The sequence below is a fragment of the Sturnira hondurensis genome, unplaced genomic scaffold (assembly GCF_014824575.4).
Source record: "Sturnira hondurensis isolate 20B ecotype Veracruz unplaced genomic scaffold, ASM1482457v3 Scaffold0003090, whole genome shotgun sequence".
Classification (NCBI taxonomy): domain Eukaryota; kingdom Metazoa; phylum Chordata; class Mammalia; order Chiroptera; family Phyllostomidae; genus Sturnira; species Sturnira hondurensis.
The window spans coordinates 8,911,444-8,930,217 of record NW_028075721.1 but is presented as its reverse complement, the minus strand read 5'-3'; the positions used below and the strand labels follow the sequence as shown (position 1 = coordinate 8,930,217).

The following is an 18,774-nucleotide window of genomic DNA, read 5'->3' as shown; positions in this document are numbered from 1 at the left end:
GGAACCCGGTGACGCTGCAGTTCTAGGAGCTGAGGCGTGCACTTTCTGTGTCTTTGTTTTCCTGGAAGACTTCAAGACTTCCTGAAAGACTGCTCCCCTCCCCCACAACACCTTTGGCCATGCATTTTCTTATACCCTCAACTCGATCTTTTCTCTTGCACCTCTGAGCCATTGAACTGTGTGCCCTTTATTGTTCTCTGGGCCAGCTCCTCCCCGTCAGCTTAGAGGTCGCTTCCTCCAGGAGGCCTTCCCTGACTTCTTAGCCCAGTGAAGGTTCCTACAGTGGAACCTTCGCCTTCACCCCAGCCATGCCTATCACAACCCTCAGGGGACTTGGCTGTACCTGCTTGTCTCAATGTTCTTCTGGAAGACCCCTGAGGGCAGTCACATGTGTTTCTTGTTCCCCTTTGTGGGAACATGTCCCATAAGGAGTGGGGCAGGACAAAGGCTATCTGTGGCCATTGGCATGGTCTGACTGGTGCCGGTCCCACGCGGCTTTCTGATTCATGGAAAGCGCCCCCGTTCCTGTGAGATTCATGGAAATGCATCTCAAGGCATTTCCTGATGAGAAAATACTACCTCAAAGGGATATCAGAGACCAAAAGTGACCGTCTGTGAAGATGTGTCCAAGCCACCCCGGGGCCCCTTGGACCCTCCACCGTCACACATCCTGGTGAAGAAATGGTTCCCCAGGTCCAGCCAGGACCACCAGGACACCCGGGCTGGGTCAACGCTCTGACTGTCCCCCAAACCTCCGAGAAGAATAAGCAGTTGGAGGGGGAATTTAGCAGCCCCGAGACAGTGGCCCTCTGCTCATGAAGGTCCCTGTCCCCACCACATACCGCTGTGAAACTTACTGAATTTTCTAATTTAAACCCGATGATAGGCCCTGCTTATAGGGGCCCTACTTTCCAGATGGAGGTCCCAAAGCACAGAGGGATTAAGTTTACCCAACATCACACAGCTAGCAAGTGACAAAACCAGCAGGCATGTATACACATATATACACATATATGTATATATTATATTATAGTTATAGAACATAACCATATACTATATAAGCCTATTTTAATATACATATATACATATATGTATATATAGTTCATATGTGTGTATATATACATATATATTTATATATTATATAAATAATATATAAATAATAATATATGATAATAATAATATATGATATATATAATAATATATGATTATATTATTGGAACTGGTGAAAAGAAAGAAATACAGCCCCGGCTGGTGTGGCTCAGTGGACTGAGCACCAGCTTGCGAACCAAAGGGTTGCTGGTTCAATTCCCAGTCAGGGCACACGCCTGGGTTGCAGGCCAGGTCCCCAGTGGGGAGCATGTGAGAGGCAACCACACATTGATGTTTCTCTACCTCCTTTTCCTTCTCTAAAAATCTTTAAAAGAAAGAAAGGAAGAAATGCATGGGCACCTGTCAACATGACAATCAAGTTCAGCTGTGGAGGTCAGACACCGTATGCTGATGTTAACATAAGGCTTAAAGACATGCATCAATACTGCTCTGTGTGGTTTGAGGACACACACACATCTCTCAGTAAACCATGAAGAAATGTGCGGTGCCCAGATGAGTTTCCATCGGTCCACAGAGGGGTGAACTAGGTGAGGCAGGCATGTGGGGCCTCGGTGGGCAGTAATATTTACCTCTTCACCTGGGGCTGGGTTCTCAGTGTGGTTAACAAGACTGGTTCCCTGCCCAGCACCGCCCCCAACCTCCTTTCGCAACTTTCGCTTCTAATGCCAACTCTGGCGCCCCCGTGTGGCCAGGTGGAAGTTACCCTCCTGGGACTTGGTCTGAGCTCAAGGCTCCCATCCCTTCCCCACCCTCAGGCTCCTACTCCATACCCATCTCCCCTGGGAGCACACCTTTAGTGAACCCCACCTGAGGCAATGGAGGGGGTCAATCCCCCAGATCGCCAACCTGCAGCCCATGGGAAGGGCAGGAGGGAGGAGGCACTGGCAGGGGCAGGAGGGATCAGACGGGTGAGGAAAGACTTCGAGGAGTAGAAGGAAAATGGAGGGGAAAGACCACCAGCTCCTTGAGTAAATCTACACGTTCAAAGTGACCTCAACAAAAACACCAAATCATTTTTGGAGCTAGATTAGATCATTTCAGCGCCACTTAAAATTTTTCAAAAAGCAATGATTCAGGAGCGATGAAAGGAGCCTGGCAAGGCAGGGAGGAGGGTGGACTCTGCGATAAGCCAAGCTGGGGCTGAGGGGAAAGCCCCTGAGTGTGGAATGACAAGCCACAGCCCGGCGGGCCCTGGGCCCATAGGCTGCGGAGACGTCCACTTCTCTCTGGAAAGGGAACGGGTGGGGGGCCTGAGTCTCCTCTGGGGGCCCATGCTCCCCCAGCCTTCACCCAGCTCGGAAGCAGCCCTGCACCCTTAGCCCCAGCCCGAGGGAGCCATGATCTCCGTGGGACCAGCCACATGTCAAATGCCAAATGGTGATGGTGCTGTCCCTAATGGCTTCCCGCCCCCCTCCCCCGTGGCTGAGACCGAACAGGAATGTGGGGGGATCGCCAAGCCTTTTGAAGGGGCCAGATCCCCAGGCTCCTTAGAAAGGGTGCCCTGGTCTCCTGCTGGGCGCTTAGCGCTGACCCTGGTGCTGAAAATATCTTCCTGGGAGCTCGGAGGGCTGGCTCTGGCCAGAAGGGTCCTCCTGCCCTCTCCCCCGAAACAGGCCCCCGGGGATTTCTGACCTTTAAAGGAAGGGCCTGGTTTTTGTGCCCCGAGGGGTGAGACTTGCATTGGTCACTCAGCAGTGGAGCCCTGCAATGTCCCAGTGCCATGGGGAGACCAAAGACCTGAATGTGAAGTAACTTGCCCCCAAATGCTCCCTGAAAAGAGAGTTGGGCCCTAGCAGTGGATCAACAGAGCTGACTCACCAGCCCGAAGTGGGAGCCCAGACGGAATCCTGCAAGCCCAGCCCCGGGAGAGGCGGAGACAAGTCCGTGGGTGAGAGTGTTTGTGGACTTGGCCCCAGAAGCAGACCAGCTGTCGATTCATCTGCTCGCTGAATTCAACAAGTAAGTATGTACGGAAGGTCGACCACAGGCCAGGGAATATGCTTCATTGAACAAAAGGGACAAAAGTCTCTGTCCCATGGAGCTGCATCCTGTGGGGATGGTGGGAGCTGGGTGCAGCTGGGAGACAGGCAATGGACAGTAGATAGAATAAGTAAATATAGGAAAGGGTGGGAAGTATTGCAGCAGAAAAGAAAAGCCAGAGAGGAGGAAGAGGTGGGGGTTGTTGCAGTTTTATAAATAGGGCAGGTTTTATTGAAAGGTGACATTTGAGCAAAGATGGGAAGGAGACGAAATAGTGCGTCACGCAGGGATCTAGGGAGGGAACATCTCAGGCTGAAAGGCCAGGCTGTGGGAGCATCCCAGGGTGACAGTGTGCCTCGGTGACTGAGGCACAGAGGAGGCCAGTGTGGTCTGGGCAGGGGAAGCAGGATGGGGTCTCGTGGTCATTGTAGGGTCTCTGGCTGTTCCTCTGAGTGTGATGGTGGGCCACCCCCCTTCCCTGAGGCCGCTGTGCCAGGAAGAGATGATGGGGGGCACGGATGGAGGTAGGGAGCCTTCTCGGGGGCAGAGGAGGCGCCCAGGGGAGAGATGGTGGGGTCGGGATGAATTCTGAAGGCAGAGCCAAGGGGTCACCTGACAGGTGGAAAGCGGGGGGGAGAGAGAGAGGCATGGAGGATGGCACCCTGGTTCTGGCTGGAGCAACGGGAAGGAAGGGGCTGGGGAAGGACGGGGGAGGAGCTGGCGCGGGGGCGGGCGGGAATCGGGGATTCAGAGTCGAACTTGGTGGGTGTGAGATGCCTGTTCATCGTGCTGAGTGGGCACGCAGCTGGCACTCAAGTCTGGAGTCGGCGGGCGAGAGGGACGTGGGAGTCGCCGGCAAGTAGATGACATTTCAAGTCAGAAGCACGAGCTCTTTGCCAGATATATTCGCTCCAAGGCGGTTGGTGTGAACCGAAGCCTTCCAACGTAGTTGCGGTTATTATTTCCGTTTTGCAGGTGTGGAGCCTGAGGCTTGGAGAGAAGCGACTTGCTCAAAGTCTCACAGCCCATTGAAGGCAGAACTGAATTTACACCCAGTTCCCCGACTGGGGGTCTGCTCCTGGCCCCTCGGCTTGCCGTGACCCCCCTGCTTAGTCTTCTATGGCATGGTATGTAAGAGACATGGATAGCATTTGGTCCGAGGGGTGAGTAGTACGGAAAAGGAGAAGACAGAGCAGCAAAGCAAGCCACATAGTGAGGGAACACACAGACTCTCGGGCAAGTTGAACTTGGGCAAGATGAGACTGAACCGGTAAGGAAAGACCAGGCTGATGGTAGGGCTTAAAGGCCTGCCTGAGGAGTTTCACGTGGAGGGGGGAGGAAGCAGGGAGCCACTGATGGTTCTCAAGGAGGGGCTGTAGGAGGCGAGGGCGGCCCTTGAGAAAGGCCTGTCAGCACAGGCATGCGGGCTGGACAGGGTCAGCAGGGGTCAGAGGAAAGGGACATGGTTGATGATTTGGGCCGAGCCAGTGAGAACGAGGAGGAAGCAAGGACACCGAGCGTCACCTGAAGACATCACTGAGCACGGTTGGGGCCCAGCGTCTGAGGGGGGCTGGAGGCGAGGCATGAGTCAGAGGCAGAGCTCCAGAAGAGCAGGCAGGGAATGCTGCTGGCCTACACAGAAAAAAGGGAAGCTGGTTGAAACAGAACTCGTCTTGTTCTTGGGGCCAAGGGAACCGTGAGGGAGCCGACTTCCGCCCAGTGCGGATGACAGTCTGCACAGAGCGGGATGGTCTGCAAGGTGGAGAGAGCTAAGGTATCTGCCAGCGCAGGCAAGAGGAGGTCGGAGGCCAGGGTCAGGCCCAGGAGGGTGTGACTGATCAGTCACTAGTCGGGGCTGGAGAGAAATGCCCATTCCAAGGTCAAAGGCCTGAGTGGCTGACCACAGGGAGGGAGAGGGTCTCCTGAGGAGAGAACACGTCCTGGGACGGAGCCCAAGGCTCACTTCTGCCACCTGCTGGCTCTGTGCATCTTAACCAAGGTATGTAGAGTGTGGCTAACAGTTCTTACTGGCCAGCGTCTTTATGGGGACGATGCAAACTCAGAGATGCAACTGCTGAGACCCGCCCCCCCCTCCCCGCCAGCCCGTGGAGAGAGCTCAGGGATGTTGCTGAGAAGGGAGACCCACAGAGAGCTCACCTGGGAAAGAACCACGTGCCGAATACTAGGTGGGGGTTATGTCAAGGAGGGGAATGGTCCCAGGGATGAAAGGGAGATTCCCCAAACTGGCTGGAGACCCGGGACTTTACAGTTAACTCTCCCAGCGGCACCATGAGGGGGTAGCTAGCAATGTGTCCATTTTACAGATGAGGAGAGTGAGGTTCTTAGGCTTGTCCTTGGCCACACAACCAGGCATAGGTAGGACTGGGACCACAGCTGTAGATAATGCTTCCAGGGCATAACCACTGCCCCACAGTACCCCTTGTGAAGGGATGGCATGTCCAGCGAGTGGCCGTGGGGTTTGAGAGGCCTCGAGAGAGTGGTGTTCCTAGACCTTCAGGGCCAAAAACCACATTACTAAGAGTTAAGTCACAAGTGGGTGGAAAGGAAACTCTAGTGGGAGGTGTGGGCTACATGTGAGAGAGTTCTGGTCATGAAGGAAAGGAGAACTAGGAGGGCGTGCTGGGAGTTAGCAGGAAGAGGTGCTGGGGTCAGAGGGAGGTGTAATGGGAGCGGGGAGACTGGGTCACGTCATCGGCACGGGGGATGGGGACGGACTGTGACTGAGGGGAGGAGGCCCTCTGGGGCTGCAGAAGGAAGAGGGGCACAGAGGAATCTGGGAGCTAAAGAAGGAAGTGCGGGTTGGAGCTGCCTAGGGACAGGGGGATGAGTCGCCGCTGAAACAATCTAGGTTTGGCGGAAGGCTGAGATGGCTGCAATCCACAAGAGAGGCGGAAACCAGGTGGCTGGTCAGGTTCCTCTGCCTCGTCCAGGAGGAATCGGTGTGTCTCATGAACCGGCAGGGCACTCTGGATCCCTAAAAGCTTGTACAGGGTGAAGGAACCCCCGAGACAGCAGGTAAGCTGGGCCCATGTCATACTTCAGACACTTGTTAAATGTCCATTCATTGATCGATCCATCATCCATCCACCCACTCATCCTCCCATCCATCCATCCATCCATCTACCCCCATCCACCCTCCCGTCCATCTATCCTTTCATCCATCCACCCATTCATCCAACTATCCAACCTCTTCATCCATTAAATCAAATATTTTATTGAGCACCTACTCGGTGCAAAGTCCTGTAGGTACAAGTTGGTACGTAAAACAGATCCTATTTTCAAGGTGTTCACTGCCATAAACCAACAATTACAACACAGTGTGGACAGAGCAGGACAGGGAAGTGTGTTATAACTGTGGGGACAAGGAGGAAAGTGAGGGCTGAGGCAGGAAGCGAGGGTTTAAGCTGCAATCCGAAGGATGAAAAGAAGTGGGTGTGGGAAGGCAGGAGAGAGAGTTCTAGACAGGAAGAACAGCCTGTAGGGAGCCCTGGGTGTCGGTGAAAACCTGGAATTTCCCTGGAACTGAAAGGAGCTTGACGTGGCTACACAAAGTGACATGGTGGGCGGCAGAGCTGGGGGTGAAAGGCGAGGCCGGAGAAGTCGGTGGGAACCTGGACTTTTATTCTGAGAGCAACAGGGAAGCATTGAAGGGTTTTTGAGAGTGGGAACCTCGCTCAGATTTGTGTTGGGGGAGATGGCTGGGCTCTAGGGAGGAGGACAAACAAGAGGAGCGAGCCTGGAAGCTGGGACATCAGTGTGTGACTGTGGTCCAGTGGAGAGGTGGAGGGGGTGGCCCTGTGGATGGCGAGAAGGAGGGGAATTCAAGGATTCCAGACGAATCCAGGTGGCCGGCTCTGCAGGCCTTGCTGATTGAATGTGGGAGGTGAGAGACGGCCCGGGTGATTCTGACCTGAGACTCAAGCGGAAGGACAACCTGTCAGGAAGGACTAACTCATCCATGAACACAGCGAGCCCTCAGGACAGGGGACGAGACGTATTTTTTGATTGGGGGATGGTAAAAAAAAAACCACTTGGGACTTTCAAATCTCAGACCCCATGGGCAGGACAGGAGGGAGCTGAGTAGATAAAAGACTAGATCCTTACGGAGAAGCTATGTGAGACCCTGGGCAAGTCACTGCATCTCCTCGAGTGTCAGCTGACACAGCAGTAACCGTCGGTGACAACTTTTGCCATCCCAGTAACACTGTCACGGACAATTTGAGGATGATGAATTGTTCCGACCCCAGCCACCTGTCCCCAGCTCTGCAGCCTGGAGCTAAGTTCCTGGCGCTTCGACAGCATCCCAGGTCCCTCACCCAGCTCACAGCCGAGCCAAGGGTGGGGCAGGAGCACTTATTCCCTCCCTTTCATGGTAAAAGACCCAGAATCCAGCGGGTTCAGGCCTGAAGCAGGAGGTGGGAAGGTGGGGGTGTTGATTCCCTCCATCTGGATTCACCCCAAAGAGACTCCCCGCAGCAGGGGTGGCAGGAGGGGTGTCAGGTGCACAGGGTGTCACAGGGCTGGCTTCGGTCTGAGGTGTTGAGACAGGGAGTCACACCGCCGCTTCCTCCCACGCAGATCCAATTTCCTTTTGACTGTTCCAGCAGGTCATGTCTGGCTTGCTTCCTTGCCCGTGGCCTTGTCCCTTAGTCTCTCCACAGAGGGGCCTCCCTGCTCCTCCTCCAGGGAGCAGCCCTGATACCCCTGATGGGCCTCCAGGTCACAGCACTGTAAAGGTCCCGGGGCCCTTATCACAGGCCCCAGCTCAAGGACATTCCATTTGGAAGGTCCCTTAGAATCTGTTTCGTAGCTGGGAGAAGCAAGGAGGAATCCGTCGGTTCATTTCTAGTGAGGAAAACACCTAAAAAATGTCCCTGGTCTCTGCGGCCTTCCGAATAAGGCCAAGGGGTGTGCCTGCGCTCCCCCCCCCCCCATGGGCTCTCTGAGGCCTCTGCTCCCTCTCGCCTCCTTGTCTTTGGGTCCTGTGCCAATCAGCCATGCCTCATGGGAAGCCCCCTGAGTGCCAGGCACTGTACTTGGAGCTGGGGGTACACGTGGCAGCGAGCAAGCCAGACACCNTACCCCTGATGGGCCTCCAGGTCACAGCACTGTAAAGGTCCCGGGGCCCTTATCACAGGCCCCAGCTCAAGGACATTCCATTTGGAAGGTCCCTTAGAATCTGTTTCGTAGCTGGGAGAAGCAAGGAGGAATCCGTCGGTTCATTTCTAGTGAGGAAAACACCTAAAAAATGTCCCTGGTCTCTGCGGCCTTCCGAATAAGGCCAAGGGGTGTGCCTGCGCTCCCCCCCACCCATGGGCTCTCTGAGGCCTCTGCTCCCTCTCACCTCCTTGTCCTTGGGTCCTGTGCCAATCAGCCATGCCTCAAGGGAAGCCCCCTGAGTGCCAGGCACTGTACTTGGAGCTGGGGGTACACGTGGCAGCGAGCAAGCCAGACACCCCATTGCCCTCAAACTGCTTGCTCCCTCGGGGTCACACCTAGGCCCCTCCACTCACCAGCACTCTGTGCTGTCTCTCCCTCATTTACCTCTGCACATTCCCTCACCTGCACCTTTGCTAATCGCTTCCCTAATGTGGAATGCCTGTCCCTCCTTCTCTTGTCACGAGCTCTTGTACCCCAAGGCCCAGCTCACTGGCCTCCACCTCCAGGCAGCCTTCCAAGTTGGCCAGTAGCATCCTCTCCCATTATCATCGCCGGTAATGGAAATTTAGTAATGACTCCGTGATGAACACAGAGCTGACCAAGAAGGCAAAATGGGCCCTTCACCTTCCACACATGACCGGCACGTCCCTACGTGGAGCCAGGCCTTGTCCCTCCAGGCCCACCTGCTCTGAACTCTGCAAGGGCAGGTGCTGCATAAGGCACTGCCTGCCCCCCAGCCCCCCTACTGTACCCCACCCCTCACAGTCAGGCACACAGCAGGTCCACTAGCTGCCCTGCTCCCCCTCCCTCCCCAGCCAGGCAGCTGGCACCACCCCAGGGTTGGTGCAGACCTTCTGTTCCCTAGAAGGGACAGGGGAATTTGGGTCCTTCTGGAGAAGAGTTCTGAGTGTACAGCAGACCGGGGGACTCAAAACCCACTTGGGAGTTTCCCCCGCCCTGGGGGCTGGGGCTGGGGCCTCACTGCTCACAAACTCCTCCTCAAGGTAATTACAGCCTCCTGCTGTTTTGCACAGAGTGTGGGGCCACCTGTGGCAGGTGGAGAAGCCACACGTGGTGGGTGGTGGGCGAGAGCCACAGGACAGAGGCTGTGGGGAACAGAGGTCAGCAGACTTGTGCCCTCCACCTCCTCTTAGGCCCCAGCCCCTCCCCATGGACCTCTGGGCTGTCCTATTCCTCAGGGGCCCAAGGAGTTCAAGGCTCTGTCTCTAGGTTGAAGCTCCCCGACCCCCAGCCGGGGTCTCCAGGGCACCAGCACCCTCTCCCCCTCCAGGCACGGCCTCCTCTGACCCAGCAGGGTGAGACTGCTACATGCTTCTCTGTTGGAGGTGGAGGTTTCCCCCCACCTCTGCAGGAAGCTGATGTCAAACAGGAGACAAGCAGGAGGCCCCCCTCCCTGCCCCTCCACTGCTTGTGCCTTAGGGATAGAAGGCATGGCCCAGCCAGACAGGCTGGTGGCTGAAACCTGTGCAGCTTCGGCTTGAGGAGTGGGCAGGGGTTAGGGGTCTCTGGCAGGTGATGGGACCCTAAGAGAAGCAGAGAAATGCTGGTGTGAGGTCCGCTAAAGGAGGATTCATCTTTTTCAGATCTACCCAAATGTCTCTCTACAGGTAATGCCTCTGAGGCCCAGAGAGGGTCTGTGAGCTGCCCGAGGTCACACAGTGAGGACCCTGCCCATCGGCCAGTTCTGCCAGGGGCAGAGCCACTCCTCGCCTGCAGGGACTGGAGCAGCCCCAGCCTCCCAAGGTGGCCCTTGGGGAGGAGGAGGAACACCTGGCTTTTCCCTCACGAGTTCTGGTCCAGGATCGTGGTTTCCGCTCACGGGTTCGCTGGGAGGTTAAGGCCTGCGCACCTGCTCCCGGTAGAGCCGGGTTTCAACAAGCGGCCCCTGCTGCAGTTACCACCGCCGGCAATGGAAATTTAATGGCGGCTCCACGATGAACACGGCGCTGACTGAGAAGGCAGCAATGCACCTGACGCTGAGTGGCAGGGCGGTGACATTCCGAGCTGCCCCCAGTCCCCCAGGCCCAGGGCGGAGCCAGGCCTAGGTCCTCTGTGGCAGAATCCAAGTCCAGAGATGCCCTGCTGAGGGGCTGCCCCCCGGAGGTGGGCAGGGTCTCTGCCCTAATTAAGAGACTCATAAGCCAGTCCAGGGGAGCCCTAAGCAGACAAATGACCGTGTTCTCTGGTGACCAGGACCTGACCCAATGCAGTGACATTGTGGTCCATGGGTTCATGGGCAGTCTGCTCAGAGCCTGGCTCAGGCTGGACACTGGGCACGAGTCCAGTGCAGACTTGGCTCCTCCAGGAGCTGGGGGCCTCATTGCTCACACGTCTTTTTGTTTTGCTCTTCAGCCTGGAGGGGGAGGCTGCCTTTGGGGGGATGTGGCTTTCCAATCTGTCAAATGCAAATCTCGACTAAATGATGATTAAAAACTGTCAGACTCTGGTCTTTTTTGTGGTTCAGGGGAAGGCCCTGAACTTGAACTTGGGGGATGGCCCACCATCGGGGTGGTCTGGGCCTCAGGTCTTTCTCAGAATGTGAGGGAGCCAGCCCATCTCAAGAGAAGAGGGGTTCTTTCTGCACCCTGAGCCCCTCCGGCCCCTGTTATGCCACCTTTTTGCACCCCGTCCGGCTGTCCTGCGCCCCGGGGAGCCTCGGAGCAGGAGGAGCCCAACTGAGGATGAAGCCTCCTGTGTGCTTCTAATAGAGGAACCAAGAAGTACCCCTGCAAAAAGGAGAAGTGCGTTGTCCTGACCCCCGGACATATATCCCACCCCACCTCTGTCCCCAGTGGATGGCCCATTCTGTGGAAAGCCACAAACATTCCAAACCTGGACTTCTGTTGAATCATTCCAAATTCTTCGAACTCCACCGGTCGATCTAGGGAAAGATGGGAGGAACAGGTGGTGGGAGGCGGAGCCAGATCCCCAAAGAGGTTAAATAGGTCACCTCCTCCCTTGGTTCTCATCCTGTCTCCCCTGAGCAGAGGGACCCACACGCAGAGACCAGCACCATGATCCCAGTGAAGATGCTGCTCCTAGTCACCCTCCTCCTGGGCGCTTCCCTGCAGGACGCCCATGCAGGTGAGAGCAGAGGATGGGGGGAGGGGCGGGCACCCGCCGAGGCCCCAGCAGCAAGGGGCACCTGTTTGAGCATTACCTGCCCCTCACTTGCCCCTACCAGGAGGTCAGAGGTCAGCAGCAAGAGGATTTTGAGGGAGGCATTCAGAGGACAATAATGACAAAGGTGGTAAAGATCATGAGGGGGAGAAGGAGGCCCCAGCACCCACCAGGGGACTGGCTTGGGGAGGAATGAAGCGCGCCCCCGCCTACCTCACACCCCGAGGGGCTTGTGGCTCAGTGTCAGGGTTGTGATTTGACGGCAGCAAGTGAACCGTTCTCAGAGGTATCCCTCAGCTTGTGTTTGGTGGATGGGTCTTCCATACCACGCAGGAATCGGCATAAAAGCAGGAGAATCGGTTCCCAGAATGTGAAAACAGGTTTTTGACAGCCCTTGGAAAAGGAAGGCTGAAGTCAGACACGAAGCTGGCGAGTGCCCAGCCGGCCAGCCAGGGGCAGTGGGCAGCTCGGAGGCCACCGGCCTCCCTCGGGGCTGCACTTCCACTCTCACTGCTGTGAGCCGCTGGGCCCCTCGGCTCCAGGGTGAGGTGGCGGCCCCCCCACGGCTAGAGGGCCATCGGGGCTTCTCAGAAAACACACTAGTGTGATGTAAACAAGAGCCACACGCCTCCAGTTCACCTTTTTTGTGAATGCTGGGTATTTGTGGTGCAGAGATGAGAAAACGGAGCCCCAGAGAAGCACCTTGACACCTCGGGCCCCCATTTGACCACCTGCACAATGGGGCGGGGGTAGCACCTGTCTCCAGGTGCGCAGTGAGGCCTGAGTGAGCAGCTGCTGGAAACGGCTCCGCCCGGAGCTCGGCTCAGAGTGAAGGAACACATGCAGATGCAGGGCTGGCCCTGAGTGCACAGACACACACACAGGTGCACACAGAGACACACGTGTGAGTGAGCATGCACGACTCCCCCGACACGCACAGACACACAGGCCCTGCACAGAAACACACACATGGACACACACATGCAGACTCCCCTCCACAGACAGACAGACATGTGTACACAGACCCACCACAGACACTCCCCACGGCCACAGACACTCACAGATGCTCCTGCCTCTTCCTCTGCAGCTCGAGGGACCAACGTGGGCAGGGAGTGCTGCCTGGAATACTTCAAAGGGGCTGTCCCTGTCAGTAGGGTGGTAACGTGGTACCACACCCCGGAGGAGTGTCCCAAGAATGCCATTGTGTAAGTCTGCCCTCCACCGCCCCCCACCCCCTGGTCCTGGGAGCTGAATACTGGAGTAGGAGGGCCCTGATCTCCCAGAGGGCTGCTGGGAAGAAAGGAGAGGGTGGCCTGCTCCTGTATCCCACCCTGCAATGCCCGAAGGCCCAGGCCATGGGGTTTGCCCTCTTCGTTCGTTGATTTATGGCAACACTGAGGCTCTGAGAGAGAGGGGACAGTCCCGTGTCACACGGGCAGTCACAGGGGATGTAGTCTCTTCCCCTGGCTGGGGCCTGCACACCCCTCGTTCCCAGCCTCTAGGTGGTCTGGGCAGAAGGCCCAATGGCCCCGACTCTCTGGAAGGGTCAGGGTCACTGAGAACAGAGCCTGATGTCCCAGATTTCCTCCTGATTCTGTGTGACTTCAGCAAGTGCTGGTGGGTGAGGGACCAGGCTGCCCATGGCTCTGCAGGGTCGCCCCACCCTGACGCCCCTGATGGTTTTCTCCCTCTGTGTAGGTTTGTGACTCGCCAGGGCAGGTATATCTGCATGAACCCCGAGGACACCAAGGTGAAGAAGGCAATGAAACACTTGCGAAAAATCATGAAGTCAGGTGACCCCAGCACCCAGAAATCCTGATTTCCCCCTGGACCATTTGGAAACTTCCTGTAGCCTTGGTGTTGGCTGCCCCAACCCTCAGCTGCCTGAGTCCAGTGGAGGCCCTTCAAGGACAAAGAGGACCCTTGTCCCCTCTTCTGAGCTGGAACCATGGCAGGAAAGGGCCCCGATTAAAGTCTGTCTTTCTCAGCCTGGGTCCGCGTGTTCTGTCCACTCCGGGCTGTCACACTGGGGAGGTGGCGGGGCTGGTGAGAGAACATGTGGTCCCGCCCTGTCCAGGTCAGAAAGGGAACTGAGACTTAGAGGCCCTGGTGAGAGAGGCCCAGGCAGGGGTGGGCTGAGGGGGTCCATGGGAAGAACAGGGCAGGCGTGGGTGAGAGGCTTAGCAGACCCTCCTCTGTTCTATGTGCAGGCAACTAGGGGTTCTGGAAAGCAACATCTGGGTTCTTTCTGGTTTTGTCTGCCCCCTAAGGCGTCCCACCCCCCATCAGTTTCGTCCCAGCCCAGTGCTGACCTGTGATCCCTGGTCAGGTAAGGAGCTGAGCACCATCCCCTAAAGCGTTTGATCCATTTCCACATATATTTCCAGGATCCTTCCTTGCAGGGTTCTGCCGAGTGCTGGGGACCAACCTGGCCTGGGGGTTCCTGCGCTCCCCTCGCAATCTCACTCACCTCTCATTGCCAAGCCTGTGCCAGGCCCAGGCCCTTCTCCAGCTCCTTCTCCCAGCTCAACCTCCAGACCAGCTCCAAGGCCCAAGTCCTCTGCCTGGCTTCTGGCTGTCTGTAGCCCAAGCCTTGCCGGGCCCCAGAGTCATCGCCTACTGAGTCAGCCCTCCTCTTCCTCACCAGCAGGCCGCCCCACCCAGCCCTCCAGCCACAGCTGGGAAACAGTGCCCGTCCGATTCTCATTTCTGCTGCTTCTGCCACCTTTCAGGGGCTACTGTAGTGCAGCCTGCCTTGTGACAACCCGTTCTCGCATTGACTCCTGTGTGGGACTGTCTCTCAGTCCTGACACCACCACTAGGCTGAGGTGGGGCTCTGTGAGCCGCCCTGGGGACCCCACAGCCCGTGAGCTCAGGATGGAGGTTATGAACCACCATGCTTTGCCCCCCCTGGCCAGGCTCAGCTCAGGGCTGGATCCCTCATGGGCAGGGGGAGTCAGTCTTCAGATTCCAGTTCTGTCTCACTGGCCATGGGCTCATGGCTTCTCTCTCTAGCATGCAGTCTTATAACAAGGTGCAGCCAAGTGGGGAGTCCCAAATAGGGATTTGGAATGGGGTCCAGAACTCAGGGTGTCCAGGAAATATTAGAAAAAAATATATAGGATGTCCTCACCTCCACCAGTCTGAGCTGGGGGAAGGGACACATGGAGCAGGGCCATTGAGAGATGTTCTGCATAGCAACAGCTTTGTAGCTAACCTCTGGCATGGTCTTTTAACATATCTATAACCTTTAACTGGTTCCATGGATATGTTAAATGGCTGTGGCCATGCTTTGAGCCAGGGGGATGGAAGTGACTTCCACCCAAGACATAACTGGGAGGCCACTCCCCCTGGTTACAGCGCTTGCGTGAGAGCTTGGAGATGACTGGCTCCACGCCATGGGGCCACACCTGCCCAGACTTACTACGGCAGCCCAGTAAAGCTGGCAGGTGTAACTGATTGTGGGAGGAGTTGGAAATGGGGCTGCAGAGGAAGAGCAGCACCGGGATTTAAACCCAGGCACAATAGCCATGCCACGTTGGGACTACGCAGCTTTGGGTTGCTCCCTTTTTCCACGTGGCTTAGGAAGCAGGAGAGACTGCCTGGAAGAAAAAAGAATAAAGGACTCTCGCTGGTGGGCCATGACAAAGTGCCACATGGCTTTGGATTAACTGGAGATCGCGGTGGCGGCTGATGGAGCCAGAAGTCAGGGGCTGCCTGAGCCGTGGACTTCTACTTCTTTTCCTGAGATATGGTACCCCAGATTGGGCGGAGGGAGAAGGAAGGGCATTGTGCATTTGTGGGTGGTCTAAAGGACTTGAGCATTTTAATGAAGACGATAAGTCGTAACTCCAAGTCTGTATATCTCTTTGAATAAATCATTTCTTTCCTTTTCACCAATCTCTGGCATTGAGAGAAGTCTTTCAATGGCGGCAGGCAAGGTGAACCTAGTATGGGGGTGGGGGTCCCCGGAGCACAAGAGTGGGTCCATTCAGTAATAGTATATCCTTCACCACCAACCCCTGCTCTGATCCGTAACAGTTGTTGGTGCCCAACGTGGGGCAATAATTGCCGGTGGCAGACCGACCCCCTCAGGCGTGGGAGAGTGAGACTTCGGAATTTTCCTGGTCTCTGAGAATTTCTCTGCACTCCTCCTGAGGGCATTGGCTGCTTAATCACACCCAGAAAGGTGAAAAGGAAACGAAATGAGGAACAGAGCAGAGAAGTGAAATGGTTTGGCTGAAAACTTGTTTCTGAACCCTGTGTGGAATAATGGACCTGTGGATAACGGTTTGGTTAGTATTAATATGCTGCTTCCAGGTTGCCCTGGTCTGCTCACTTACAGTTCCAGTGAGCCCAGGGGGCACTAAGGGAACCTGTATTGAGGTTTGGGGAGGAAGCAAACCCCTAAGGGCCCTTTCTAGTTTATGGGCTGTGTGTTGCTGCTGCGTGGGCTCCACCAGTCAGGTTCTCTGTGCAACTGGTTCTGATAGGAAGGACTCTGGTTCTGAAGGTCATAAACTGGGATCCAAGGGTGACCATTTGATTTATAGGGTGTTTGCAAGGTCTAAGCTTCAGAAAACTGCAGGGTGTCCCTGCGAATCTAGGGACTTTTAGTGGAAGGTGCCTATAGTGCTAGGGACTTTTGGCTGCCAGATCCTGAGTTTAAGTACTGAATTTAAGTATAGTCCTTCCCAGTGTGGGGAAGGAACAGGGATCAAGAGAAAATTGTGGTTAAATTGGGATGTGTAAAACTATGTAGGAAAGATTGTGAAAGTTTAAAACCTGGAGGAAAGGAAACCTCAACTACTTGTTTTCTGGTTTTATGGAAATGCGGTTTCAATTTGGTTCTGTTTCTGATCAGAAACCCTCTGTACCTGAAGACCTAATTAAGGTCACTTGAAGACCTGTTTAAGATCACCTGTAAGACCTAGTTAAGGTTGCCTGTAACCGGTTGGGGAGAAGGCCTTTGCCACCCGGGACCCAGGAAGGGCCACTCAGGGCAGATGAGTGTTTCAGCCTGAGGCAAAGGAGCGTGTCTCTGCGGAAGCACCAGGGGGCGCACTGGTACAAGAGGCTGCCTCTACCTGTGTACTCTTCTTCTGGGGCTCTGTGTTTTGGATTTTGCTCTGTATCTTCTCTGAAAAGGAAATTGAGGGTTCCGGGGAAGGTTGAAGCTTCCCACTTGGTAGAAAAGTGAACAAGGAAAAGTATAAGATTTGTGAATGAAGAAGGATAAACTATGAAAGGATACCAGAAGGAAGAGGATTTCCCTTCACACAGTTGTGTTTTTCTCCCTACCTGATCTCTCCGGAGTTTGGCATTCTGAAGGGTGAGTGATGACATAAGGTTTCTTTGCATAAATCCATTAAGACCACTGATCAATGGTGGTTTTGTTAACCAAGACTATGACTGGAATGTCATGCCTGGAGGAGGCATGTCTGGGTTCTGGTTGTTACCAGAAAGCCCTGAGGAACTGGGATTGACTTGCGAAGCTAGAAAAAGCCCACGAGAAAAAGCCTGGTACTTTGGTTGGCTGTGTGGTTCGTGGCAGTCTTTCCAAGGAAGAAACGAAGGTTGCTCTCCTGAAAGATGGCTAAAAAGGAACCTGTAGGCACAATGGAAGCCTCAAGGGTTTGAGTGAAATGACTGGTACAGGCAAAACCAGATGGCAGATGTGTGGCTCTGCTTCTGTGCCCCGAGGGGTGGACTGAGAAGTCAATCTAAATGTTCTGTGTGTGAGTTCCAGCAAAGCTGACTTAAAGATTGTAGGTGATCCAGGCTGCTCTTAGTGTGTTTATGCAAATGAACAGGCAAAATTAAAAGCTGGACTCAATGTAGTTCCTTTAATAACAATGGGGTGATCTTAAGGAGAAAGATTGTAGTTCAAGGAAAATCACAATGCTCAGTATTGGACATCAGAATGGCGCAGCTAACTGTCTTGAAAGTTTGTTTTTCATTTGAAAGTCGAAACTGGGTTTGTAATATCACCAAAGAACCAAAGAAGTATAACTTACAGGTGCAAAGGACCTGTCAAATTGCCATTGTTAAATGTCATTGCAGCAAGGGCCTTGCAGCTGGGCGTCTTCCCAAAAGACAGTCTCACAGGCACAGAGACTGATTTGGGGATTGTTATGTGAATTAACCTGTGTGTTCTTCTGTTTTCATAGGGCGTATGCATACGCCTATCATTACCTGAGTGATTGGTCACAATATAGACCTCATTAAGGAGCCCATCTTCATCATTACCCCCTGAGACTCAACAGATTGGCTGAACTAAGTGGTTGGGATGGCGAAGGGTTCGGGCTGTCTGTGGGCTTCAAGCCACCTTTTATTTATTTTTATTTTTTTTAAATTGCAATGGCACTCATGGGTTTTTTTAAGACTTTATTTATTTATTTATCTTTAGATGGGAAGGAGAGAGGGAGAGAAACATCAATGTATGGTTGCCTTTCGAGCGTCCCCTACTGGGAGTTGGCCTGCAGGGAACCAGCCTGCAACCCAAGCATGTGCCCTGACTGGGAATCGAACTGCGATCCTCTGGTTCGCAGGCCTGTGCTCAATCCACTGAGCTACACCAGCCAGGGCCCTGTGGGCTTCACTTTAGAACCGATTTTCCCTTTTCTGTCCCAATGGCTTGGACAGAAAGGGCCCAGAAATCTGAAAGGAGGGAAATCCCAAAATATTCCCCTCAGCCCAAGCTAAGTATAGTGGGCCACAAGGGTTTTGGATAGGTGTAGCATGCCTTGTACACCTTCTTCCAGATAAGCCATTCTTTACTTGCCTTTGTCATTGAGTGGTTATGATTCAATTGCGCCTTCCAACTCTTTCCAAATCTGTCACCTCCAGAATACAACTAGGATGCCAACTGTCCAGTAATGCCAGTCTTTGGACACCAAGCCCACAACTTCCTGGTGATGGCAAACTGACCAGGATTCTGTAAAGTCCTTCCCCTTATAGGAAGGACTCTCTCTGTGCTGTCCTCCCCCCTTTCAGGGCACCCCTGACCCAAGGTGGGTAGGATGACACCCATGTCCAGCTGGAATAGTTACAAGATGAGACCTTCATCCATTGTCCTTTATATGATTATAAAGGGGCTGTATATCTGAAAGGAGGGACTGTAACAGGGTGCAGCCAAGGGGGGGGGCAAATAGGGATTTGGAACGGGATCCAGAACTCAGGGTGTCCAGGAAATATTATATATATATATATATATATATATATATATATATATATGATGTCCTCACCTCCACCAGTCTGAGCTGGGGGAAGGGACACATGGAGCAGGGCCATTGAGAGATGTTCTGCATAGCAACAGCTTTGTAGCTAACCTCTGGCATGGTCATTTAACATATCTATAAC

At 54.5% G+C, this 18,774-nt stretch overlaps 1 protein-coding gene across 1 annotated transcript; it reads left to right on the top strand.

Moving 5' to 3' along the window:
* Window positions 1-11,276: 11,276 nt before the first annotated feature.
* On the top strand, window positions 11,277-13,394 carry CCL17 (C-C motif chemokine ligand 17). The gene is made up of 3 exons (XM_037041699.1): window positions 11,277-11,376; window positions 12,500-12,617; window positions 13,111-13,394. The coding sequence occupies exons 1-3, from the start codon at window positions 11,307-11,309 to the stop codon at window positions 13,229-13,231; spliced, it is 309 nt and encodes a 102-aa protein (XP_036897594.1). The 5' UTR covers window positions 11,277-11,306; the 3' UTR covers window positions 13,232-13,394.
* The last annotated feature ends 5,380 nt before the right edge of the window (window positions 13,395-18,774 follow it).